The sequence below is a fragment of the Ictalurus punctatus genome, chromosome 18 (genome assembly GCF_001660625.3).
Source record: "Ictalurus punctatus breed USDA103 chromosome 18, Coco_2.0, whole genome shotgun sequence".
NCBI lineage: Eukaryota > Metazoa > Chordata > Actinopteri > Siluriformes > Ictaluridae > Ictalurus > Ictalurus punctatus.
The window spans coordinates 24,612,911-24,640,804 of NC_030433.2; the positions used below are offsets into that span (position 1 = coordinate 24,612,911).

Here is a 27,894-nt window from a genome sequence, read left to right on the forward strand (position 1 = left end):
ATGTTCGGTCAGTTAAAAATAATTCGATTATAAACACGTGTACGTGATTTGCACTAACGTTATTTTCTTACAGTAGTCCATGTGGAATATATATTAGTCATCATAATTCTATACCTCAAGATTTTTTGGGTCAACTTCCTGTTTGATGCTGACCACACCCCCTTATATGATATCACATGAATTAAGCAGTTCCACTACAAGGACTTAGTCATGTGAGCTTTGACTTTCAGGTCAGAAATTAAATTCTGCTCTTTGCCCGATGTTCTGAAATACCTGAATTTGTAAACCACATACTTTTCCTGAGAAATTACTATTACTACAAAATAAATGTAATGTGAATGATTTAAGCAGCCTAGTTCCTCCAATCATTTCTGTCCATTCTCCTGAAGGGTGCCAAAAATGAGTTAACGCTACACCATTAGAGCTCCCAGAAAATCAGTAGGAAGTTTTCTAAAGTGTATAATAAAAGCAGTAGGACTCCAGGGACTGAGGCACAGTTGGGTTTATATTGGACATTCGCTGCACTTTCGAGCTTCTCTCGTCTATTTCTCAAGAAATAAACACACAAAAAGGACAAAAAATGTGCATTTTCTTACTCTGGAGTGGGCACAGAACAAAGTACAATTGAACATATTTTTTTCAGTTTCTCCCGTCAAACCCAGCGGAAGCCCCAATTCCAAAAATGTTGGGACGCTGTGTAAAATGTAAAAAAAAAAAAAAACAGAATGCAATGATTTGCGAATCTCATAAAGATTTGCACACTATTCAGAATAGAACATAGAAAACATACCAAATGTTCAAACTGAGTAAATGTACCATTTTATGGAAAATTTAAGGTAATTTCGAATTCGATGGCCGCAACACGTATCAAAAAAGTTGGGACCGGAGCAATAAAAGGCTGGAAGAGTGTTACTTTAGTTTCAAAATAGAGGCGTCTTTGATAAGAAGAACGGAGTATAATATAATGTGAATCATAAAAAAATGAATTTCATTTCTATTTGTTTACAGAATTTTTTTTTTTTTTTTTTGCAGTAAAAACAGCATTTTGCTGTAGTTGCTAAGACTAAACCTGGGTTCGATGTGTAATAAAAATGTATATAATTAACAATCATTAATAAAATATATGCTATAAAAAAACAAAAAAAACAAATACGGAATCCATACTGTATCCTAACTCTGCAATAAGTGAGATATCCTGTGACGTAGACGTCTATAATCTTAGTAGAACCTTACACGGTTGCCCAGGTCTTGCACTTTTTACACGGTCCCTTACTGACTCCATTACTATAAAGCTCTGATGACCTGCGTTTCAGAAACTCTTGGCTTCCCCTGGATTTAAAGGGAGACAATTAAACACATGTACTCAGTTGTACTTGGTTCTCTCCCCACTCCAGAGTTTTTTGTTTTTTTTTTTAAATACACACTTTGTCCTGTTTGTGTGTTTATTCCTTGAGAAATGGAAGAGAGAAGCTCGAATGTCCAATATAAACCCAACGGTTCCTGGGAGCTCCAGGGTTCTCCTGCACTGAGTTAGAAGTTCTCCCCAGATCTACTGGATAGGAACTTGTTCTATAAATAACTCTGCTCTGACACGGACAAGTCATTCAGATCATTTCAGATCTCACAAACTTCATCACAGCCGTAAGGGACATCAGGACAAACACCGTCGCGGAGTTTCATCTCCGGATCGGGACACCTTATCCACCTTCTTGTCACGGAAATAAAGAGATAAATAAATAGAACTACAGCCGTGAAAAAAAACCAAACAAACAAAAAACACACACACACCAGGAGGACGGGGTTTACTGCGCATGCGCGTTCGGCGCTCTGTTCAAAGTCTTTGCTGTGCGTGCAGTTTAATTCTTCTTATTCTTCTTATTAATTCTTTAATATTGTTATTATTTTGTGGCGCAGGGTTTGCGCGGAGGATTTTATTGCTCATGACGTCAGGGGGCATGACCTTAACCCGACTTTAGCTTTGCGGTGTCGTGTTGAATAGAGAGAGAGCTTTTGGTTTGGCTTCGCTGCTTCTCTTCCGTCCGCGCGTGCACTTCGCCCCGTTCATCATCTCCCGCACACAACTGCGCCATTTACCTCCAGGCTCTCCTGCGCAACTTTTTATTCATTTTTTAAACTGAAACTTTAACAAACAACAACAACAACAACAACAGGACCGAACGAGAGGATTCCGACCCGCTGTTTGATGAAGTGAAAAATGTAAATAAATAAGAACTGCCCCCCAGGCTGTAGTTATAGTTTTAGACTCCAGTTGTTGAGTATCCAGCTGCAGGGTTTTACATAACGGACTCTATCTTTGTGGAATTTTGCATCCAATCTGATATCTGATCCAGCAGAGAGAGAAACAGACGACACGTCTGATCTGATGACATGGGCATGAGTTTTGTGCCCGCTTTAAACACTTGGACAGCCGGAGTGTTTGTGTAGGGTTTGTGGAGGCGTTCACTGCCAACACCACGGCTTTAGATGTGAGTCTGTCTGTCTGTCTGTCTGTCTCTCTGTCTGTCTGTCTGTCTCTCTGGTTTTGTATCTAATCTATCCAGCTGACACCCCGCTTATGTAATGTTGGTCATTCCGCAGTTTTAACACCACACCTAACCGCCTGTAGAGCTGAGCGCATTCAGTCTAATCTAGGCGCAATTAACGGATTAGATTAATGTCAGATTTTAACCCGATTTAAACGTTTTGATCGCAAAGCTAGATTTCCAGCGTGTGTGTGTGTGTGTGAGTGTGTGTGTGAGTGTGTGTGTGTGGACTCGACTCTAACATGCGGGGGAAGTAAAGACGCAACTCGTCGTGACAGAATTAAAGAAGACAGAGAAGTCGATTTAAAAAAAAAAATCAAATGTAATTGTTTTTTTTGTTTGTTTGTTTTTGTTACTCAGGATAAACTGGAATGAACTCGGTCACTTGGTGAATATTTGCTGCAGGTAAGAACAAAACGCTTTTCTTTCCTTTTCAGTATTTCAGTGTTCTTTTTTCCTGTTTCTCTTTCATTTTTCTGATAAAACAACAACAACAACAACAACAACAACAACTTCATGACACCCGTCAGAGTTGAGATGTAACCCAGATTATTAATCTGCTGTGTTAAATGTCAGCTCTGCACCCAGGCTGTGACCTGTCTGACCTGTGCTCCACACAGCAGGGAGTTTAGAGAGTTATAAACTATATTTCGGATTCATCTGGTCTGTAGTCTTTCTCCTCCTTGTTCAGCAGGGTTTGGACTGCAGTAGCTCTGCACAGCCAACAGGTTGCAGTAATTCTGTACCTTATTTTATCATCATTACAGATTATTTTACATTCTACACTTTATAAAGTCTTCACTAACAGTCACAGACGGTCTGTGTCCAGTTTAAGGACTTTCATAGATGTTAACGAGTTCTTATATTGCACAAGGACAGAGGACAAGTGACAAACAGCTGAAACTAGTTTTACAAAGTCAGACAAAGTTTTTTATGCTTCTCTCTCTCTCTCACTCACTCTGTGTGTGTGTGTGTGTGTGTGTGTGTGTATATATATATATATATATATATATATATATATATATATATATATATATATATATATATATATATATATAGTGTGTGTGTATATATGTATATTCATTTATTTATTTATATATATATATATATATGTATGTATGTATGTATGTAGTGTGTGTGTGTTGAGAAGCTCTATGACGTGTGAACAGATATGATATTAATATTAATATAATATGATTAGTAATCCAATATATGAATGATATATTCATGCATTATATTAGTTATAAATTAATTATAAGAAATACATAAAAAAAAAACACCTCACGCTCATTCTCACCAGAAGGATTTGGCTACTGACTTTACTATTATTATTATTATTATTATTATTATTATTATTATTATTATTATTATTTCTTCCCTTTTCATTTCTCATTTCTTTTCTTTTATTGTCATTATTATTATCATTATTATTATTATTATTATTATTATTACTTTCTGTTTCATTTCTTAATCACGTGTAGGAGTTTGAGATTATGAACATCTAGTATCAGTGATGTCATGTTTATTATTTGGTTATCGTGTTGTTTCGTGTTGTTTATCATGTTGAGAGTCTGATTAGAGCACGGTCTTTTAACCGTACACCTGCCTGAGCCGAATGTTCAGGAATGAAAGCATGGACAAAATGTTATGATGGTACATGTTGTTCTTAAAGCGGGTCATTTAGAATGTATTTTACTTTGTAAGGGGGTCTCTGGCTGCACAAACGTACCACAGGATGCTTTTTTATATTACTGAATAAAGTGCGTCTTGTCTTTGAGAGACCATTTATAGTTTTAATACACTAAAAATGATCAGAAAGTTGTTTGTTTGTGCGGTTTATGAACAAGCAAAACGCAAATGTTCTTTTACTTGTTTTGTTAGATTTGTTTTGCTTTTACAGGTTGGAGAGTCGAATTATTATAATTATTATTATTATTATTATTATTATTATTATTATTATTATTATTATTATTATTATTGACAAATAAATGCAAATGTGATATCTGCAACATTAAGTATAAAATGTTCTTGAGTTACTAATGACCATATCTTTGTGTCTCACAGCCTGTAGAGATGGATTGTTGGCTGAATAATCCAGCCAAGAATATATCTTTAGGGGATCAACCCATGAGAGACCTGCTGCAAAGCACAGGGAGCACCGTACCCACCAGCTCCTCTTCCAGTGACGTCTCGAATGGACGGAGCAGCGTTAACGCTCACAGGGAGCTACCGATGGGACACACCGCTCAAGAGCCAGACACTAAAGCCTTCAAGATGCAGCAGCAGCTGAAGGAAGGTTTTAACCTGAAGGATAACCTGGCTCTTTTGGACGAGAGCATCGCCGATTTAAACCGCACCTCAAGTTCCGACAAGTTGTGCTTTCGAACCCCTGAAGCATTCACATTCAAAATGGAGGAGTTTTCCACTTTGAATAAATCTGACTATGACTTTGGCTCCTATGACCAGACGGAAAAAGACGAGTCTGGGAATGACAGACTGCTAGAAGAGAACACCTTGGATATCTTACAGAGTCTGGAGCTACCTGGCTCTCTTTCAGACCTCAACGAGTTCTGTGTGGCAAATGACGATGCGTTTTTCCCTTCCCTGGCAGTGGAGGACACACCGCTCGTCGAGAGCAGCATGCTGAAAGATACCAAACCTGTCCTGCCTGGAAAAAACATTAACGGCAATGATAAAGCACATCCACAGCAGACTCTGGAACATAACCTCAATGTTCCTGTCATAAAGACGGAGAAAGATGCAGATTTTATTCAGTTGTGTACACCTGGTGTGATCAAGCATGAAAGTGAGAGGAGAGGCTACTGTCAGATGACGACGATGGCTGGGCATCATGGAGCGTCCGTCAATCTGAGCATGGACAGCCAGTCATACCACTACGGTGCCAATACTTCTTTACCAGACCAGAAGCCTGTATTAGGCTTGTACGCCCCTTTGCCAACTGGCAGTGATGGCTGGATTCAGGGAAATGGATTTGGAGATGCTTCTACCTACACATACAACAGGTAGGACTGTTAGACTTATAGGCTTACGCTCTGTTCCTATTTATTACGTGTTTGTGCGTGTGTTTGTGCGTGTGTGTGTGCGTGTGTGCGTGCACGTGCGTGCGCGTGCGTGCGTGCGTGTGTGCGTACGTGAGTGTGTGTGTGTGTATGTCTGTGTGTATGTGTGTGTGAGAGAACTGATTAAATGCAGCCTAATTACAAGGTACAAGCGGTAGGCTAAACATCCGTATTATTAAATAAAAAAAGGACGATTTAATTAACAGCACAGATGTAAGAAAACATCTTCTGTTTATAATTGACCAGAATATTTCAATATTCTTCATTCATGCCATAAAACTAACGTTAACATCACAAAGGAGGAAGTATCACATATTCTCTGATAAAAGAAAGCTGTCTGTGGCTCAGGTAGTAGATTGGGTTGTCCTCGAATTGCAGGGTTGGTGGTTCAATAACTGCTCCCTCCATGTGCTGAAGTGCTCTTGGGCAAGACACTGAACCCTGCGTTGCTCCTGGCATGTGTGTGTGTGTGTGTGTGTGTGTGTGTGTGTGTGTGTGTGTGTGTGTGTGTGAATGAGAACTGCGTAAGGTTAAAAGGCGCTATATAAGTGCAGACCATTTACTGACAAATTATGTGAATTAATTTGTCATCAAATTAGTGCCTTTTAGCAGGATGTTGTTATTATTGAAGCTTATTTGTTATTGTTTATTCATGTTGTTATTATTGAAGCATTTGTCTATATCTACACATTTGCAGTGTGTAATCTTTGTTATCGCCACCTCTCATAACCATTTCACCGGACAATCTTAGCTAACCCTAATCTTGGCTAAATCAAGTATCGCCCAGTATCGATGCCCAGCTGATATTTTTTTCCTTTTAAAAATACTAGGGTTTATAACATATATATTTTTTAAAGCACTGAAAAAAATATAGAGGTAACTAATACCTAACTAAAGACACGACTTGCACAAAAACGCAGTTTTCACACAAAAATCTCTTACATTGTGAATATAATAAGGGTCAAATTTGCGTCTCCCCATCGGAGAATTAAACCCCGGACAGGCAGAGCTGCTGACCGCTATACTAACGAGGACTACGTGTTCTACATCTCCCAGCTTGTTAGGAAGGAGCAGATAGGGTTAAGGGCCTTTCTCAAAGGCCTGCTAGAGAGTCCTGGTTTTCACCCAGGAGGCCCGGGTTCGACTCCTGGTATAGAAGACCCCTCAGGCCAATGGTGGCTCAATGGTCAAGGCGCTGAGTTACTGATCAGAAGGTCCGGTGCTCAAGCTGCCGCTGTTGGGCCCTCGAGCAAGGTCCTTAACCATATCTGGTCCCGGTGCGCTGTATTATCTCTGACCCCTGCTTCCTGACAAGCTTGGATATGTGAAAAAAGAATTTGAATGTGCTGTAATGTATACATGACAAATAAAGACTTCTTCTTCTAAATTTATATATATATATATATATATATATATATATATATATATATATATATATATATACATCTGATCCAGCATATTTTTTTCCTATTATCAAGCGGAAAATGTTGAGAAAAAGTTGAGTTGTTTTTTAAAATTAAATTTAAGTACATAGCGCAGACTCAGCGCTTCACACTCACACTCAGACATTCAGCCTGGAGGAGTTCATTCCACCACCTGGGTTTCAGGACGGAGAAGAGCCTTGATGCACATGTCTTCTTTGTTTCTTGAGGGATGGTGGGTCAAGTCATGCTGCTCAAAGAATGTGGTTCAGAGCAGGATTCGCAAAGTGTCTTCAGGTGCGGGTCAGGTTTTGGCTTTGAAGGCAAGCATCGGGACAGCAGTGGAGGGAATGCAGCAACGGGGTTGTGTAGGAGGTAGAAAGGAGGTTGAACGAGGTTGAAAACAGGCTGCCCTGCTGCATTCTGGATCAGTTTCAGGGGTCAGATAGCACACAGGGCAGACCTGCAAGGAGTGAGGTGGAGCAATCCACTCTTGAGATGACAGTGGAATAAAGAAGCACCTAAATGGCATATCTGTGGATAAAAATGGCCTCCTGATTCTCCTGATGTTTTAAAGAAGAAACCAGCACGATTGAGTCAGGTTAACGATGTGAGGTCAGAAGGTTAGTTGGTTGTCCAGGACTAGTCCAAGGCTCCACGCATTGTCAGATGGTGTGGTCTGAGAGCTGTACATTGAGATCACAAGATCTTGACATCGGGATGCATCTCGAGGCATCTCGAGGGATGTACAGCAGCTCAGTCTTGCTGGGATTTAGTTGTGGTGATGAGCTGCCATCCATGACGAGATGCTCACCAGACATGCTGAGGTCCGAGCAGAAGCATGAGTGTCTTAGGGAGGAAATGAAAGGAGGAGCTTAGTGTCATCAGCATAGCAGTGGTATGAAAACCCATGTGAGGAAATGACCTCAAAGAGAGAGCAGTATAAAGGATATGACCTCAACAAGAGAGAAAAGAAGGGGGCGTGGCCAGGTATATGTAACACATGTCCTGTAAATGCCTTAATGTTGCCTAAATCTATCCAAGTTACATAACTAGTTGATTCATAGCTACAAAAACATGCATTGAGACGGAGCTTTCATTTATTGCCATGATAACGCAGAGATTGGGATTTCTAACTGCATTTTACACTTAAGACAACAAGAAAATAATAAAACATCATTTGTGTAATTGGTTTGGTCTTTAAAAGCCCAAGTTGCAGTTTAATTGTGTTAACATTAAACATTCTTACACTAAACTTTAATTAGGGAATAAGGATTAGGGAATCAGGATTAGGGAATAAGGATTAGGGAATAGGGATTAGGGAATAGGGAATAGGGAATAGGGATTAGGGAATAAGGATTAGGGAATAGGGACTAGGGAATAAGGATTAGGGATTAGGGAATAAGGATTAGGGAATCAGGATTAGGGAATAAGGATTAGGGAATAAGGATTAGGGAATAGGGATTAGGGAATAGGGACTAGGGAATAAGGATTAGGGATTAGGGAATAGGGATTAGGGAATAGGGATTAGGGAATAAGGATTAGGGAATAGGGACTAGGGAATAAGGATTAGGGAATAGGGATTAGGGAATAGGGATTAGGGAATAAGGATTAGGGATTAGGGAATAGGGATTAGGGAATAAGGACTAGGGAATAGGGACTAGGGAATAAGGATTAGGGATTAGGGAATAGGGATTAGGGAATAGGGATTAGGGAATAAGGATTAGGGATTAGGGAATAGGGATTAGGGAATAGGGACTAGGGAATAAGGACTAGGGAATAGTTGGTTGATGTGCATTTTTTAAATAAATCTTTTCAGTGCATCGGAGTCACGTTTATATCAGTTATACTCTAATAAATAGTCACAGGAAGAGGTTTAGTAGTCATTTCTAGACGAGACATGTTTACTAAACCGTTGATTTGCTTTAATTTTTGTCTTCGCGTCATTGGAGAGTGTACAGAAGTGTGAGTTGTGGTGCTGTGTGTGTGTGTGTGTGTGCTCAGTGAAACCAGACGGGATTTAAATGAGTTAATATCATGAACACATTGAGAACGGGACAATAAACAACCATGTCTGTTTGCACTTCACTTTAGATATGACTTCATTACATGAGTCTGGGATCTCAGACAGAATACATTTGTTTAGAGTCGGGGTTTAACGCAATCGACCGGGTCACAAAAAAATAATAACATGCTATAAAGTTTTATACTGTAGTGTTCTAGTTTTACATCAGTTTAATTATGGTAGGAAAATTGTACCACATGTGACATCATTTATTATACAAAGCTCGGACGGTCCTTTTCCTCTTCGCCCCGGAGAACACGACGGCTGTTTTGTCCAAAAACTATTTGAAATGTCGACTCGTCGGACAACAACGATTCCACTGTGCTACTGTCCATCTCAGACGAGACCGAGCCCAGAGAAGTGGGCGGATCTTCTGGACAGTGTTGATGTACGGCTTCTGCTTTGCATAGTAAAGCCTTAACCTGCATCTGTGGATGCAGCGGCGAATGGTGTCGACTGACAGAGGTTTACCAAAGTATTCCCGAGCCCATGTCAGGATCTCATTACAGACTCATGAGGGTTTTTACGCGCATTCAGAAGTGGTTTTCAGCCCCGCCCTTTACGCACCGAGATTTGACCGGATTCCTGGAATCTTTTAATTATATCGTGCATGTAGAAGGTGAAACGCCCAAAATCCTACAGATTTGTCTTTGGGGAACGTTCTTCTCAGAGTGTTGGATTATTCTCTGATGCATCTGTTGGCAGATCGGCGAGCCTCGACCCGTCCTCACTCTTGAAGGACTCGGCCTTTTCTGGAGGCTCCTTATGTACTCTGATTAGACGATCGCCTCACCTGTTCCGCATCACCTTCTTATTTCAACTTCTCACACCGCTATCAGTCCTAAATTGCCCCTGTACTAACTTTTTGGAACGTGTTGCATGCATCAATTTCAAACTAAACGTTTAACTTAAAAAAAAAAAAAACAACCATGCAGTTGATTAGATAAAACTTCAAACACCTCGTCTTTATACATGTTTTTGTTTAAATACAAGTCAAAGTACATTTACAAATCACTCCTCGTTTTTATTAGCATTCTCCATACTGTCCCAACTTTTTTGGAATTGGGGTTGTATATTTACCACAAACAAACTCTGTAAATGTATAATAGGTGATGCTTTCTGTCATGAAGTATTGTCTTTCCTGTTATTATTTGCTGGACTGCAGAGCCGCTGTATTAATAAGGGCGTGTTGGTGGGCAGTAAGAGCTCCTGAAAGGTTTCCTATACTAACCTCCCCAAGACTCTCTTTACGTTCTGGCAGGAATGTGTGCAGAGTTAGATGGTTCAGTAAATATCTTTTTACTTAAATCAGCTTGGATTTCCCACGTTTCTGTATAACATTATGATTTAATAACAGCAGAAATGTCTGAGAGACAGAGAGACAAGTTAGTTCCAAGTTAGTTTCTGTTATCACTTGCATAATTCGCAAGTGTTCTCTCACCAGCCTCTTCCTCTCTCTCTCTCTCTCTCTCTCTCTCTGTCTCTCTCTCTCTCTCTTTATCTCTCTCTCTCTGTCTCTCTCTCTTTATCTCTCTCTCTCTTTATCTCGCTCTCTTTCTCAAAAAAATCAGCTTGTCATTGAAAAGGCTAAACTAATCTGTCCTGAAGACTTTGAAACGTTGCAAAGTTTGCTTCCGTAATTGATAAATAAACATCTCCGAACAAAAAGCTTCGCCACACCATCGATTATACGTTTCCTTTATTGAACACCTTAGACTACGTGGCGCGCCTGCCGTAAAGGTTTGCGAGTACGAGCTGTTGCTGTAGAAACTGTAACGTATTAGAACGAGCACAATAATATAAACCTCTCGCCCGTTTCACAGCTAAAACGACTGTCCGAGCCAAGCTGTTATAGGAAACTAGCGCACACCTTCTGGCCAATCAGATTTGAGAATTCAGCAATATAATATAGCGGTATGAATAAATTCATAACAGATATCATTCACTGCCTCTAAATCCAGCATGAACCTTCCCAACTGTTTACACAAATTAGATCTTGTGAATTTCCAAGTATGTTCGTTTTCACAGATAATTTGAACATGATGTTTATCACAGATAGATGTGACGTATTCACGGTGATTGTACAGTACAGTCAGCTCACTCGCAGTACTGTACTCTCAGCTCTTTATCCCTCCTCCATCACACCGACCTCCTCGCTGACGGATCGGACCGACAGCTTGTGACTGTGCGCAAAACTGAGGCATTATTTTGGGGTTCAGTGACTTCCGATACCTGATTAAAACTCATAAACTACAATATGACACTATCGAGAGAATTACAGGTGTGATCCTGTTTTGCCATGATGTTGGGAGATGACTAATCCCACTGGCTTTAATTTCATTTTTGACCCTGCCCCATCTGCTCTGACAGATATATATTTTTTTTAATTTTTAAATGAACACACGAAACGTACCTTTATATACCTTCAAGGCATTGTGGGTAATTTACGAAACCATAAACCGAAGTGAAAATAGACCAACGTGTCGAAGAAAGCAGTTTCAACTGCAAGAGTTAACTTCGTTACGAAATAAATCTTAGACACCATTGAAACAACATGTTGTAATGATAAATTAAATATTTCACGAGATTAAGATGCGAGTCATCATCTTGACTTATTTATGTTGTTATCACAAGATAAAGCTGGCTTCAGCAGATAACAGCATATTTACTCGGACATTTTGTGAAATCAAAATGCTGGGTTGTTTTTGTTTTTGTTTTGTTTTTTTCCAGATAAAGATGAGGCAGTCTTAGCAGAATATTTCACAAGTGTTGAAATATTATAAAAGGATATCTCCGACTAGAGTCTCAGAAACCTAAGTGATGTCATCGCCCGTAGGAGTGGAGGGGTGCCAATAGTTTTGATTATGACGAGTCTAAAAGTTGCATGGCTCCTTCGGTTTATCGTTCTCATATAAAGAGAACGATATAAGTCCTTAAGAGAAGTTATTCCCAATTTTCCCAGCTTTTTAAAACCCTTTTCCCCATATCCACTGCAGGTGAGCTGCACAGTCAGGAAGTGATTAATGAGCTGAATGACAGACAGAATGACCGACAGATCCTCCTTACAGTACAGTACAATACACTACACTACAGGGGTATACGGTTTTACAGTTATACAGACAAGAAATGTGACACCACCTGCCAAACATTTTACAGGAATTTTGACCGGGAGAGGCTGGAGTAAGTGTGTCATTGGGGACGTGCCATTTTAAGGGCGTGAAGCAAACATCCAGAGGTGCATGCAGGGAGGGGTCCAGTGTTTACCTCAGCAAGATCAGAGAGGTCAGGAGGAATCTTAATAATGTGATCGTAGGCTGAAAGACATTTGAAGGCACTATCCTGTGAACAGAATGTGCTTCTTATTTGGACCCGTGATTCAGAATCCTGAGAATTTGGAAAACTGATTGATGTTAAATCCCAACAGAAGAGACCTGCTGTGCTGAGAAAAGAAAACAAACAAACAAAAAAACTAAATGAAAATAGCATCTAAATACAGCAATATTTTGTGGAGGGAGTTACCTGTTTTGACCTCTTGAAAAGCTGGATTGTTCCTAATGGACACAGCTAATGGCTCGGACGCTGCTGTAAAAGCAGAGGCTCGTATGTTTGTTACGTTATTATTTGTAATATCGGAGGCTTTCGGATGAGTAACGCTACGAGTAATAAATGTTCATTCATGCAATTATCCAATCAGCCAATCATGCGGCAGCAGCACAATGCATAAAATCATACAGATACAGGTCGAGAAGTTCAGGTGATGTTCACAACGGACATCAGAGTGGTGTGAAATACAAAAAAACATCCAGTGAGCGTCAGGTCTGCGGGCGGAAACGCAGTGTTGATGAGAGAGGACGTCCGGAGCGGACAGGAAGGCTATGCTGACGCGAATAAACACGCTTTACTGCTGTGGTGAGCAGAAAAGCAGCTCAGAACACACGGCGTGTTCCAGCTCGATGCGGATGAGTTACAGTACAACAGCTGGAAGAACACTTTGGGTTTCACTGTTGTCAGCCAAGAACAGGAATCTGAGGCCGCATGTCGTCTTCCGATCCAGCCATGTCGGTCTCGTTAGTGGGCGTTTCCTCGCGGCTCGTCTCTTCAGCGTCACTCCAGCTAGCTGTGCAAGTTTTTAAAAAAAATAATTTTTAACCTTAATAGTCCCCTGTTTAGTTTCCAACCATCCTCATCAGGCCAGAAGTGAAATTAGGTTCTGCTCACAAGCACCTGAGCTCACCTGAGTGCTGCTGCCATTTCCTCTGCCGTGTCTCCACTCGCATGAGCAGATTTTATCAAAATCCGTTGAAAGCGAATTTCATCGGTTTAGAATCGAATCACAGGCAGCATCAGCTATTTTTTTATTCTTTGCTGTAGGTTTTGTACTAAAAAATTAACTGCTAGGTTCTGCTCTTCTCTCTTTTATGTTCTCTCTCTCTCTCTCTCTCTCTCTCTCTCTCTCTCTGTGTGTGTGTGTGTGTGTGTGTGTGTGTGTGTGGTGTGTGTGTCACAGCCAAATTAGAAAGAAGGCACATCTTTTTTTTTTCTCTCTGTGTGGGAAACACTAGCCTTGCCTCTGACTATACACATACCTCTTACAAATCCCTGATCTCATTTCTCAGTATTTTCCTTCATTTGTTTGTGTTCGGTGGAGTCCAAACGTTGTGGACCGCTTCTGATCTTTGACTTTTTGTGAAGGAAGAAGTTCTGAATTAATAAATACTGTGTGTGCGTGTAAAGGAAATTCCTCGCAGGCTGCATGAGCAAGGGCTGAGCTATGTGGTGCAGAGCAGATGTTTATTTTTAGTTCGATTTAGTTTCCTTTTTTCTTTTTTCTTTTCGTCTGTGTGTGAAACGAGGCTGAAGACCCTTCAGACGCCTCTGTAAATACTGCGACTCTTCCTGATATTACACTGAGCAAAAATGAATATATAAACAGAGCAACACAACACGCCACGCTTACGGCGTCTGTTGTAGACGCGTCCTTTTTGACGAGGCTGCAGACGCTCGTAGAGGGATCTTCAGGTCTCCAGTAAGGTTCGAATCCAGAGACTGAGATGATCTTTAATATCAAAATATTCACTTTGTGTCTCTTTACGCATTTCTGTGTTGATTTTGAAGTATGTATCATTCACCATCTTGTTGAAAGCCACGTCTGAACCTCCTGGCAGAGGCAAGCAGGTTTTGAGATGAAATGTGGAGGTACTGAGGGTGGGTGTGTCTCGATCAGCTCCCTCGGTCGTGAATCCATGGTTCCTATACATGAGTTGGGGCACTTGTAAGGACCCTGGCTCACTACACACTGGGGCAATGAGAACTCAATTTCAGGTGACGTGACTACGTAGTTGCGTCATAAAACTTCACGTGAAATGAAAAACTTTCAAATATAAAAATGTCATATAAATTTGTTAGCTTAGTTCCACTCATTTCTGTGCAAGCGAGTGGATTTATTTCCGTCTCGGTGATATTAAGCACATCAGTAACTCTATATTAAACATTTAATAGCAGTAGCTGTAATATTTATTCAGCGTACTATTTGAGTGTCTAACCGTGTTGAACATTCCTCTCTCGTTTGAATAATTTCACGTTTTATAAAATCTTACATTATTTAATAGGATTACTGTAATGTGGTATAGAGTGATCTATGAGCAATAATGGGGTTATAGGGATTAAAAAAAAGAAGATGTTCTTGTTCAAATCTAAAGTGGTGCAGCGCTTCGGAGTGAGTGAGGTCTTACGCAGAAATCTGATCTTTATTCTGATCTGATCTGATCTGATGTTTATATCCTGAAACCAGGAGATGTTTTTGTTATTTCTAGCTTTAAAAGTCCATCACCTGCACATGTATAAGGTAAGGTTTTAGTTGTCTTTGCTTTAAGCTTGTACTTCATTATTTAATATGAATGATACAGGTTTATAGTTATAATACAGGTTACAGTCGTGATCTTTTAACTGAGGATTTATTTCCCTATAAATAATAGTAAGGATCGATTTGATTTCTTGTTTTGAACATTTCATTTTCATACTTTTTGTAGTCTGAGACTAATAGTTCCATAGTGAGTTGGATATATCTTTAGATATAAATTGGTGGAGTGGGAATCTTGGAGTGGGGCCTCACCATTCGAATGAATTAGATCAGTGGATCTCAACCAGGGGGGCGCGGAGAGATTGGAAAGAAGGCACAATTTTTATTATTTTATTTTAAACACAGACATTGCATCATTTGGGTACTCTGTGTATTTTATTGCTTTTCAAATAGAATGTGCATAAATGAAAAACCCCCACATTCCCTCTCCCTCTCTATTTCCTTTTTCCTTGGGAGAGGCGGAGCTTATCTGCCTTTCATCTAGCTGTCAGTGCAGACCAGTGTTCCCAACTAGCGTCTTTTCAGACCCCCCCCCCCAAAAAGCTCCTAACGACAAACCAAATATCAGCAGTACTGTCCTGCACGTGCGAGGTCTTGCTTTCCCGCTGCACTCACACCTCTCTCTCTCTCTCTCTCTCTCTCTCTCTCTCTCTCTCTCTCTCTCTCTCTCTCTCTCTCTCTGCGTCTGCTCTGTTCAGCGAGGGGCCGAGAGCCGGAGATTTACCAGTGTCACGGATAACGAGACGCGCCCTTCGTCCTAATTTACATCATTCACATGCCAATGTTTTTAGAACGCAAGACGAGTATAATGCAACATGTTTTACATGCAAAATAGTCCACGTTATTACAGCCCAGTTCTCTTGTTCAGAGTAGTCCTAGTGTTCAGAAACATTTTACATCATTCATCTTCCTCACCTGTCCGTTATATAAAAGTCATAAAAAATCCTAAAAGTTATGAAAAGTAATTAAAAAAAAGTACAAAAACACAAAATAAAAAAAAATCTATCTATCTATCTGTCAAAAAAAGATTATAGGTTAGGTTATATATATTGATAGATTTGATATAGATTATATATAATCATTATACCTGGTCTCCTCCAATATGGGGGCGGGGGGGGGGGGGGGGCGTGCTACATGATAGGGGAGGATTGAGGGGGGGTGCCACGTGATAAGGGAGGCTTGGGGGGGCACATGATAGGGGAGGCTTGGGGGGTGGGGGGCATGCCACATGATAGGGGAGGCTTGGGTGGGGGGGCGTGCCACGTGATAGAGGAATCTTGGGGGGCTTTAGTTACAAAAGGTTGTGAAGCTCTGGATTAGACTGATGTGAAAAGATTTGCGAGGCATCTCTCTTCTACACGTGGATAGTTTTCTCCGCAGTAAGTGACACTGGATGTCCATGACTCACAGGTTGCTGTCAGTGGACATGAGTTTCTCATCGACTCCATTACTGGAGCGTTTGTGTTGCTGTACAGCGGTGTGCAGTCGTGTCTGTGAGGAGACGCCGGGATGGGATGGTGTACCTCGGCTTGGAGGCGTACAGGACGAAAACAAAAGCCTTGTTTGTCCGCTCCTGAGTGAGAGCGCAGGTCCCTGGTGATAGATGCTGTGAGCGATTTAGTTATCTTTTTTAGACACCCGTCATTATGATGGAAAGACGGATCAGACTTGGGTGTCTGTTCAGGCATTCTCTGCTTAGCCACGAGAGTTTTATTTCCACTAGCTCCAGGTGGAAATCTCTGATTATGATATTGGTCGTGTTGCCAGAGCAACAGGCCTCATGGCCTCATAAAACGCAACGTGTTCCCAAATGTCAGCTTTTTAAAAAAGTGCCTTTTTTCTTTTCTTTCTGTACTCCTTCACTTAGTTCCCGTTGTACATGTTATGAAAGCCAAATGACAAAGACGTACATGAATGTCTGTGTTTTAGCTCTGCTGAACAAACATCTGTTTAATATCTTGGGCTAGGAGTAACAGAAATCACATGATCAATACCCTGATATTTCAGGGCATTTCTACGATACACCGCATGCAGCATGAGATAAAGATTTCCTAATAAACTGTCAGCAAAACAGTAATGTTGGGTTTAAAATGAAACTTTTAAAAAGGTCATTTTCCCCACGGTGCCTTGTGTATTGTCACATCATTTATCACACAGTATAAATATCATACCATCATGTCCCCCAGCCTGCTCACCGCGTGGAACGGTACCGTTCGGGTCATTTCATACAAGAACACAGCGGACTTCTTAAACATAATAAGAACTCCGAGTATCTCCGTGAAGCAACACAACACTAGATTCATGTACGCTTGTATTTAAAAGGTGTTTTTTTTTGGTAGCTTTTACCTTTCTACCTTGACGATAAGGTTTAATTCTAGTCTATAAACTCTCTGAGGATTTGAAATAGAAGAGCAGCACACGTTATGTCGAGAAGATCGGGTACAGCAGAAGCTTAATCACACCGTGGAGCGCGTTCGTGGTGCGAGTGTGTGTCTAGTTTAATGCCTTACTCATAAAATGATCATTTGGGATGTACTTTAACCATCTGACCACATCGGGCTGAACTGTACACACGAGCTGTGTTTGAACACGGCTTAATTTCAGCTTTGAGGAAAAACCCAGAATAAACAGAGGACAAGGTTTTGTAACCTCCGTGTTAAACTCGGCTTCATCATGTCTTATTTACTCTGACCCGCTGTCTTATTTCACCTTTGTTTACTCAGACCTGCTCATGCATAATTTAGCATGGATTGTGGTGCTGTGTGTGTGTGTGTGTGTGTGTGTGTGTGTGTGTGTGTGTGTGACTCCAGCTGAGTTTCTCATTGGATGAATCAGCTTTTAGACCGGCTTATTAGAAAAAGTAACGCAGCAACCAAACCTCGATCCTAAACTATCGCAGGGTTGGTGATTAAATCGGATCATGATCAGAGTTGGGTGAGATGCTCGTCACTGAAAATGCTCGAATGTTTTCGAAATCGTGTTTTTAAGGTTTGGAATGTGCTTCATTTCAGATACAGTGAATGCAGAATGCTTGAGTTTTGCATCATAAGGCTGTTAGTCTTGTCTGAGAGTGAATATTAGGAGTGTTAAGATGGATTTAATGAGACACATTTTAAAATAAAAACATGGACACACACACACACACACACACACACACACACACACACACACACACACACACACACACACACACAGAGCTTACACAACCTCACACAGCAGCACAGACACACCAACAATCCTGAGTGCTTTTTACTCAGGCGTACTGACAGGAATCGCACTAATAAAAGTGTTTGGTTTCAGGTCTGAGACTTCCGTTATCAAAACACGGAGATTTATTTTTAGTGATGTGACATTTGCGATTGAAATTGAAAAAGCATCTGTGCTGATGTTGTCCGCTTAGCTCCGCCCACTCGGGGTGTCGGCATACACACTTGTGCTGTGTTGTTTGTTTTTTTTTCTTTAATGTTCATTTTTTTTTATTAATGCATAAAAGTGTCATCCTGCTGTTGTTTCATGAAACTGCGTGACAGTGCAAGCTGACATTCAGAATAAGAGTTGTGTTGAGTATAATCATTATCTGTAAAAACCCTCCGCTTTTCTCGTGGCTTAGTCATTTCCATCAGTTACTCTGATGAGCTCTGACAAGCAGACGTGCTGTATAGTGGGAAATAAATGAAGTTTGAATGATGTGATGTGTTTCATCTTCCCTGTTCCTAAGGAACACCGGAGAACACGAGGTCATTTCTGTCTAAACGCTCCATAAACCCGATCATAATCATCTAGAAGTCTGGACGGCAAATCTGCAAATGGCAGTCGTTATTTTGTCAACTTGTAACTCGCTGGGACTTTTGTGTAAGGGAAGGAACACAGGCCCTGATCCGGGTTTAACACATTTTATAATAAGTTTATAAAAAACAACAGCGCCGTCCACTAATATTGGCACCCTTGGTAAAGAAGGCTGTGAAAATGTGTCTTTATTGTTTAACCTTTGGATCTTTTGTTTATCGTCAAAATTCACAATAATACTCTGCTCTCACGGATTTCAAACAATTGTAAACAAAAAAGTATATTAAAGGCATTGAAAAATGAAGAAAATAAAGATAATGCTGTCAAAATAAAAAAGGAATGTAAGAGGACTGATCGGTCGTTTTTGCGATCCTAACTGCTGACTTTTCTCTTCTCGAGTTCCTGCTATTGTCTCCGGTCTTCCCCATTTGAGTTGTCAGATGTATGAACTCGCTTTGACGTCTCTCCTCCCCCACATGACTTTCGACCTTCTCTTGGCTCCTTATGGTCTCTACTTTCATCTATCTGCAGATGTCGTCCGTGCCTCCTAGCATGTGGGGACGGTTCTGGCCTCTGGTCAGCATGCTCCTGTAAAACTGCCATGTCCTAGACTCTCAGGAACCCATGGCAGATTCATAGGAACCATTCTTTTTAAAGAAAGCACATCTGTCTGTGCCATCATCAGTACCAAGAGAGCTGAAAGACCCTGTTTTTGCTCCATTCCTGGGTGTTGTTTTGGCCTCCTGTTTAATTCTCAGTCTCTCCTCATAAGTCAGAGCATCGAACGATTTTTTTTTTTCTCCAAAAATCAGGTTGGCAGCGTTATTAGCGTCTCCCATGTCATGCCAAAAAGCTACGTGCTAAGCTAGCTAAATTTCACTGAAGGAGTGTAGTGACAACAAGCTAGTTCGATCTATAACTAAACAACACGTTATGTTACATGCTACAGTAGTTGTGTAAAACTGTTCTGGATTCTTCTGGAGCTCCGAGCACTCTGTGATTCTACATTTCACACGGAAACTTTCCACACGACGCGAGCGTCGCTGCGACTCCTCGCGCTCCCTCGGTCACACCCGCGTAACGTACACACTGCTGTCTTATCGTTTTGCGTGACACTTGTTTATCTTCATATTCCGCTTTTCTACACACCGTGTTAAGAGAAAATCTCCTGCTGTATTGCTCTCTTTAAGCTTTTCCTCTAATGTATGTGTGCGGCCTTTCCCCCGCCCGCTGGGAGAGCTTTTCATCTAGTAATTACATTCCTCTCTGTTTTTTTCCTCCGCAGTGAAATGGTTTTCTCCCCAGACTAAATTAGTTCTGTTTGCAGCAGGATGATGAACGGAATTGCTTATGCGATGGAAAAGTACTCTTTAAATCAGGAAGAGGGAAAAGGTGAAAATGGTTTATTGTAGATGCTTTTAAGAGGAACGCTCGCTCAAGAGTGAAGAGACGTGTTGTGATGTGGTAAAATTGCTATTATTGCCAAAAATAAGCATCATTAATTATATATGCATGTAATTATGTCACAAATTGGATCTAATTATCCGTGTGTGTGTGTGTGTGTGTGTGTGTGTGTGTGTGTGTGTGTGTGTGTAAATGCTCAACGTCAGATCGTGGTTTGGAAAGGAGAAATGCAGCACTTTACAACAGAACGAATTATTGATTTTTAATGGCCGTCTCCATGGCGTTGGTTGCTATGGAGATTCTCTCGGCACTGTGTAAGAGCACTTTGTGTTTACCTGTGAAGACTTTCTCTCAAAACGCTCTGATTCGATGAAATACATCATAGCATCATGTCAAGCCTTCGTTTATACAAGGTGTGTTATATCTCTGTGTGAACTGTTAGACATTAACCGTGTGTGCGTGTGTGTGCGCGTGTGTGTGTGTGTGTGTGTGTGTGTGTGTGTGTGTGTGTGTGATGAATCATACCAGTTGCATATAGAACTGTTCACAGGCTACTCGGGTCATTTTGCAGCGCGGGGGTGTGCACGTGTGTTTTTGTTGGTAAACACTCCGCGGGTGTAAACGTGCTGAACGCCGTAACGCGGCGTGGCTGTCAAAACCGATTTAAAGCCAGGTTCCATTCATCCTGCCCCTGAGTAACACTCATTAACACTGATTATCACGTCTTCACGTCGCTCAGGTTGTATATGCGAACAGTAAACAACATTTTCACGCATGTGACGTTAGCCCCGTCTCCCCCGTTTCACCTGACGTGTTCGTTACAGGTGTGTAATCATTTCCAGCATTAAACACTCCCAGAACTTTTTATAACTTTAGAAACACTCCAAGAACTCTAGTGTCACACCCAGGATTCCTCGCGTTCTGTGGAATAAATAGATGTTTGTATGGCTTTGACACGGCTCGCAGATTTTGTTAAAGCTTTAAATTGACTCTTAAAGTTATACGGTGTAAAGCGCATCATTCTTAAACGAGTGTCATTTTATGGCTGTAATTTAACTCTCAGACGTTCAGGAAACACACGGTATTTCGGATCCTTCCACTGTCAGTCAGGGTTATTTTGCTGTGAATGATGTAAACCCTTTGTTTTGTTACTCGTTTGTTGTAAGCAGTTTGTTTTCTCCAGCTTCTGCTGCAAAGCGATCTCGAGTCTTGCGCGTTTCCTACGTTTTGTGTGACTGGATGTGGAAACGACTGCATGCACTTCAAGGCACATTTTGTAAAGTAAAGCTAAAACCAGAACCAGAGTTTACATCCTCAGAGTGATTATAGGATACGTGTCATTCATTTATCTCCAACACTCTTGGTTTTTTTTTTCCTTCTAATCTTCTAACCGTCTTCATTTTTTCTGTGTATAAATCGGCGGTTTTGTACATTTTGGTAATATAATTCCTAAAAGCTCTACACAAATCACATCTAAACGATCGGATCTAACCTGCACTGAAAACTGGAGCACGGAGAGGTGAATGAAAACAGCGGAACTTATCCGGCGAGCAGGATCTCGCGAGGAGAAAAAGAAGAAAGGGTCGATTTGCGCGAGAAGAAAGAGCGGCATTTTAAAAACGTCTTCTGCATGCGCGCGATGAAATGATATGCAGATGTACAAACAGACACCGTCGTCCGCGCTGATTAAACGAGTGAACGTTTGGCGGTAAAATGACGCCGTTGCATTTAAATGAGGTCACACGGTTGATCTGCTCAGCGACGTTTCATTAAGCGGGTCCACATGCGGTACCGCTGTGAACAGACGGAGCTTTTTCCGCTCAGGCATGCCGCGTTGCTATGAAGTCCGTCATACCTCCGGCCTTCTAAACATACACTGTTGTGTATTTGTGTTTAATTTGTGTGAATAAGATGAGTATGAATATATCTCCATACCAGTGGACACACAAAGCGGACCACGCGGAAGGAAGAAGAGTTCGATATCGTCCTAAGCTAATTTACACTTTTTCCACAGACTGTGTCTTCATCAGCTTTCCTCCAGCTGTAATGTGTTAAATGAAGGCTAATCGCATGAAAGACCGAGGAAAATGGCACAATGTTCACTGGTCCCTGTGTCATTTATCCGTTTTAGCACCGAGAACATGTCAGGTTCTAATTGAATTGGGTTCTCTCAGAAATCTTTTATTGCTGCCCCGTAGCAATGTGAAGGAAAACATTTTCTCTTGGTCTGGACCGTCTGCGTGAGTCAGCTCCGGTACTGGACTGTGATCACGTTCAGCTTTTCACTCCTCTCCTGTTGGTCTTTATATTATAATAATAACTACTGTTCACGTGTGAGACTGGGACACATTCAGCTGGTGTTCTTGGACCGTTGGCTGTGTAAATCAGGCTTCTTACGTTCAGGAAGCTCATGGGGTTTTGCTGAGACGTGTGCTGGCTCTCCAGCTGCGAGATATGTAAGGAATAACACTCGAGGCCGTGCTGTTATATGAAAATAATCCATGCCGGGGTGGTGTGATACGGCCTGATGCCAGTCGGCGTGCCTCTACCACCCTGAAGTGGATTATTTTGCATAGCCACAAAACCTTGGAGGTGAAAACCAGATGATCCCAATTTCTAATCTGCCTCTAAGCAACACGTCTTTGGTTGTATGTCATGTGTGTGTTAGATTAAAATGGAGAACAGAGCCAGCTTTGATAGCGTGACAGTTTTTCCCCTACGACTAAAAACCCCCTCTGATAGAGCCGCGGCACAGCGAGTGGGAGACGTCCCGCGGCGGGTCAGAGAATCCGTAATCCCACGATGTGTAGTGGAATGCCATCGGCTGAGGCTTGTAGCGCGCACGGCATAACGTGACTATATAGTTCTATCACAGGGGTTGTGCGGAGATGGAAGGAGGAGGAGAGACCCGAGCGGAAGATTCTTGAGAAACACTACGACGAACAAGTCTTCTCTTCAGAGAGTTTCACTTCGTGTTTTAGAAGCACAACATTGCACAACTCTTCACATTCTTCTGAGCAGTGTTTATTGAGCTGGCTAATGCACGTGATCCGTTGCGCGGTCAGGCTGCGCTGATGTATATAATAAACGAATGCTGCGGTCACTGAACTGCCTTCTCGTGCGCAAGCATGCATGATTACGAGAAGACCCCCTGCTGATTTTAAACAGTATTCCATCATAAAGTATCTCTGACACATTCGAATGTTTACAAACCAGTGCTCTGTGTTTCATCGCCTTGAGTGCCTCCTACCAACAACCAACATCGGAGTGTCTCTTACTCAAAACACGTTGTGTGTTCAGCTGTACACGTTTTCCTCCTCTGTTTAAATCTTCAGGGATTTAAATCTTCAAAAACTGATAGATTGAAAAAAATTCATTGAGATTTATTGGTCTTTATCTCTTCTGTTAAAGCAAAAAAAAAAAAAAAACCCAAAAAACCGGGACATACCGAGCAGTAAAAAATTCAGAAACGCATGTAAAGATCTACTTTGCTCTCGTTATTGCTGTTAATATCATTTGTAATGAAAGATTTTGTATTGCAGCTTGGGTCAAGTAACCTTTAGACATATTTCTTCCGCTGTAGTGTCCTCCCGAGCCAGCTGAAAAACAGGAAATGGGTTTAGGAGATAGATACCGGGTTGGCGTTTAGCACGTTATTGTAACTGTATTCATTATTTCATTTGACATGCATGAGGATATTACAATGCTCAAGGACACCAATCAAATAAATAACTAAATAAATAGAACGCTCAGGTCCAGTCGGTGTGTTTGCGTCCCCGCGCTGCAGAGAAAGCACAAGCACACAGTTGTGTGTTTTCACCGGGAGTGGGAACGGGAAACCGCGGCACTGGGGATTTGATCCGCAGCTGTTCGTGAGCACTTGGAGTCAGGATCCATTCGTGAGTCATTTTTTTGAGGCTGTAAATGAATCCCTGATCAAACTAAAATAGTAGACGTGAACTCAACACCACTGTTCAGACTTCACACGTGATAATAAAAGTATCGATCAGATCGGAACGCTCTGCGTGTCGCTGTGAGCCGTAGCCATTAGCTGACGTTTGAGAAAATCCTAGAAGTGTCTGCTTCGGTACTTGAAGTAATGAAGTCCTTAATGGTCCCCCTTACATAAAGACTGTCTGCTGCTCGAATTTACATCAGACTAGTGTCTAGACTAGGGCGTATTGTCATGCTAGTTGTCTGTATTATAAACCGTATTATTTACTTGTGGTTTGCTGCTAAAAACAGCACTAACGATAAAGGTAGTGTAAGTTTTGCGCGATATACCGATTCGGTCGTCTCTACGCAATAACACACTGCCACAAGATCTGGTGATCCTATATCATATCATATCATATCATGTCATATCATGTCATATCATATCATATCATGTCATATCATATCATATCATATCATATCATATCATATCATGTCATATCATATCATATCATATCATATCATATCATGTCATATCATATCATATCATATCATGTCATATCATATCATATCATGTCATATCATATACTAGCGTACTCCACAGTTTCACGATTTCAACATGGATGTAGGTCTTTATCGTTCTCTGTCTAAAATAGACACCTCCTGTACGTATAGAAGCTTAAAATGGCCGTGATTGTGTGCTGCTTTGGGAAAGTTCGTATTTAACGTCACATCACATCCCATCGCGGCTTCGTTAAAGCGGCCGTGCTCACATCAGCATGTTTCATCATTCATGTGCAGAAGTGCATACTTCTGTAATGAAACTTCTCGTCCGGTTCATGTTTCCCTTCATCAGTAGCTTGTTGAAAAGCCTCACAGCGCATGTGTGGCCACGTTTTACACCCATCTGCCATAGCTGTGCTTGTGGTGAGAAGATAACGGACATCGACATGCTGTGTGATGAGGAGAAGGACGCGGCTGAAAATGCAGCAGATTGGAGAAAAATATCAGAAAGACTGTTTAGCACCACTATAAAAGATGACTGTTACAGATAACTATAAAATTATCAACAAAACTTTTTTTTTTTGGTATTTTCCTTACAAACATAAACAAGTTTTTGTGTTTCCTCAGAGCAGACTGAAGTGCCGCGAACACATTCCAGGATTTTCCCACAGCACCTCTCTGACCGTTCTTCTCTGTCCTGCTTTCTTTTCTTAGAACATGACTTTAACTTACAGAATGTCACTGTCCTCCTCCCTGTCCTCCTCCGTGTCCCCCTCCGTGTCCCCCTCCGTGTCCTCCTCCGTGTCCCCCTCCGTGTCCCCCTCCGTGTCCTCCTCCGTGTCCCCCTCCGTGTCCCCCTCCGTGTCCTCCTCCGTGTCCTCCTCCGTGTCCCCCTCCGTGTCCTCCTCCGTGTCCCCCTCCGTGTCCTCCTCCGTGTCCCCCTCCGTGTCCTCCTCCGTGTCCTCCTCCGTGTCCCCCTCCGTGTCCCCCTCCGTGTCCTCCTCCGTGTCCCCCTCCGTGTCCCCCTCCGTGTCCCCCTCCGTGTCCTCCTCCGTGTCCCCCTCCGTGTCCCCCTCCGTGTCCCCCTCCGTGTCCTCCTCCGTGTCCCCCTCCGTGTCCCCCTCCGTGTCCTCCTCCGTGTCCTCCTCCGTGTCCCCCTCCGTGTCCTCCTCCGTGTCCCCCTCCGTGTCCTCCTCCGTGTCCCCCTCCGTGTCCTCCTCCGTGTCCCCCTCCGTGTCCTCCTCCTACACTGAGAGGGATAAAGGTGCTGCGTGACACTGATTGCTGTTTCAGTTTGTTTCCGAGCCTCATGTTGTGTTCTTCTTGGTTCGTTGCAGGTCTGTTCTGAGTCCTGACGCCAGCACTTTAAACTCACCCGGTTCCGCTCGACCCAAAGGCCCGAACAGCAAGATCTGCCTGGTGTGTTCGGACGAGGCGTCAGGGTGCCACTACGGCGTTCTGACCTGCGGTAGTTGCAAAGTTTTCTTCAAAAGAGCTGTAGAAGGTGAGCATCTAAGAACTAACTGGTTTTTTAATGTTTGTTTTTTTTCTCTAAAATTCTGTCCGTCCGTCCCATGTGTCTGAGATTCTTCTTAGTGCAAAAGTCAGATGATTTGCTTCCATAGCTGCCTTCCAGTTTGAAGTGAATCTTTAGTGTGTCTCAGGCGTACAGATTAGTAACCGGAAGGACTAGACTAGATGACCGTATCGGTGTGGAGTTCTACTTGTCGAAGTAGCTTTTGAGAAGGTGTAAAAGTGCATCGATGGCCTCCAGCGTTCCAGCAGTGCGCGTAGAGAAGCATTAAATGTCTTATCATCTGTCAGCTTTGAGAAATTAACTGAACGGACACAGCTGTGGTTGTTGGCTCGGTCAGACGGACGCAGTGAAGCACATTTATTACACCTTTTCAAAAAGCTGAATTAACCCTTTGCCTTAAAACAAGACGGTCTGATTCCTACAAATGTTTCTCTCTCTCTCTCTCTGCTTTCGTGAGATTGCTCAGGTTCTTAAAAAATGAAATTGTCTTTAGAGAGAAGTTCAGCTGTGAGTCATACTTCTCCTCTTCCTTGACAGGATTAGGATTTGCACGTGGAGGGAACCGTGTTTGTGTCGGTTGATAAAAAGCATCGCTCGCGTTCCGACAGGTCCGGAGGTCGTGGACTGACGTGTATCGCTGCAGTCTGTCTGAGTAAAAAATCCTCCTGAGGCAGAACTGCAGCTGTTATCGATAGTGAGCAGCGTTTCCTTAATGAGGACGCACATCGGCGGGCATGCGCGAGTTTAAACAGACTCGTTTCATTTCGGAACCCGGTTAGATTTTCATTTCATATCCGTTCGCTTGCGTATATCAAAGCTGTGCTGTAATGTCGACGCTTTCAGATGACAAACCGTCTAACAACGCCGAAAACGTCTCATGACAAAAAGATCAGATCTAAATGAAGAGGAAATTAGTCAGCGCACCCGACGCGGTATTCCTCTCCGCAATTTGAGATGTACTCTTATATATACTGCAGGCAGCTTGTTATTAATATGTGCATTACCTTGAGGCGTATACTGTGTATCTGTTATTTTTGTTTTTCTCTCTTATTTCTATGGTTGCTCTGGCAACGGTGAAGGATGGAGAGCACGACAAAACACACATGGTAAATAAACTTACCTTTAATAACGCTTACCCTCTGAAAATCCCGCCGACCTTCAGGTACCAGCTCAACACACGCGGCACTGTTCCAGCATGCATGTCGACTGATTCTACCGATCATCCCACATCTCTAACCTGTCTTCAAACCAATCATCGCCTGACTAAATCAATCGGATTAGTATCCGGAGTCGGAGTAGGCGTAAACGGCCGCAGGTTTATTAACAGTACTAATGTTCTGGCAGTCGGAAATGTGACGTTTGTTCACCTGCTTTTATATTCTGCTGGAATGCTGTTTGAAGTTTTTCGACTGTGCAAGGTCAAGCCGAGCGTCAGAAAAGAGGTGCAGATGAACCAGGACCGGATAAAAGAGGCTAGGTAATGTTGTGCAGCTGGGAAAGGAATGTTTTTGGTTTTTGTTCTATTACTGCGGATCAGCCGGTCAGGTTCGGCTGTTCACACGTAGCTGATGGATAAAGTGTTTAACACGTGCATCTGATGCACATTTTTAATGGCGTTTTCTTAGTACTTGTCGACTGCAGTGATGATACGGATACTGAAATGAGTATTAAGTATCAATCAATCAGGGATGTCACTGAACATTTCGTTTCATTTTAGTTCTGTGTACATTTCCCAGGTTTACGTCTGCGTTCCTGCACTTA

General features: G+C 42.0%; 1 protein-coding gene across 2 annotated transcripts in view; it reads left to right on the forward strand.

The window, feature by feature from the left end:
* Positions 1 to 1,525: 1,525 nt before the first annotated feature.
* The window catches only part of LOC108278798 (glucocorticoid receptor), a 40,996-nt gene continuing 14,627 nt past the window's right edge, over positions 1,526 to 27,894 (forward strand). Inside the window, exons 1-5 of one of the 2 annotated variants that reach the window (XM_017492396.3) lie at positions 1,527 to 2,486; positions 2,904 to 2,948; positions 4,608 to 5,566; positions 25,934 to 26,100; positions 27,213 to 27,239. In XM_017492396.3, the coding sequence (XP_017347885.1) occupies positions 4,617 to 5,566; positions 25,934 to 26,100; positions 27,213 to 27,239 (1,144 nt within the window). In that variant the 5' untranslated portion in view covers positions 1,527 to 2,486; positions 2,904 to 2,948; positions 4,608 to 4,616. Of the gene's footprint in view, positions 2,487 to 2,903; positions 2,949 to 4,607; positions 5,567 to 25,933; positions 26,101 to 27,212; positions 27,240 to 27,894 lie in introns of both variants that reach the window. The other variant, XM_017492397.3, reaches the window with a different exon arrangement.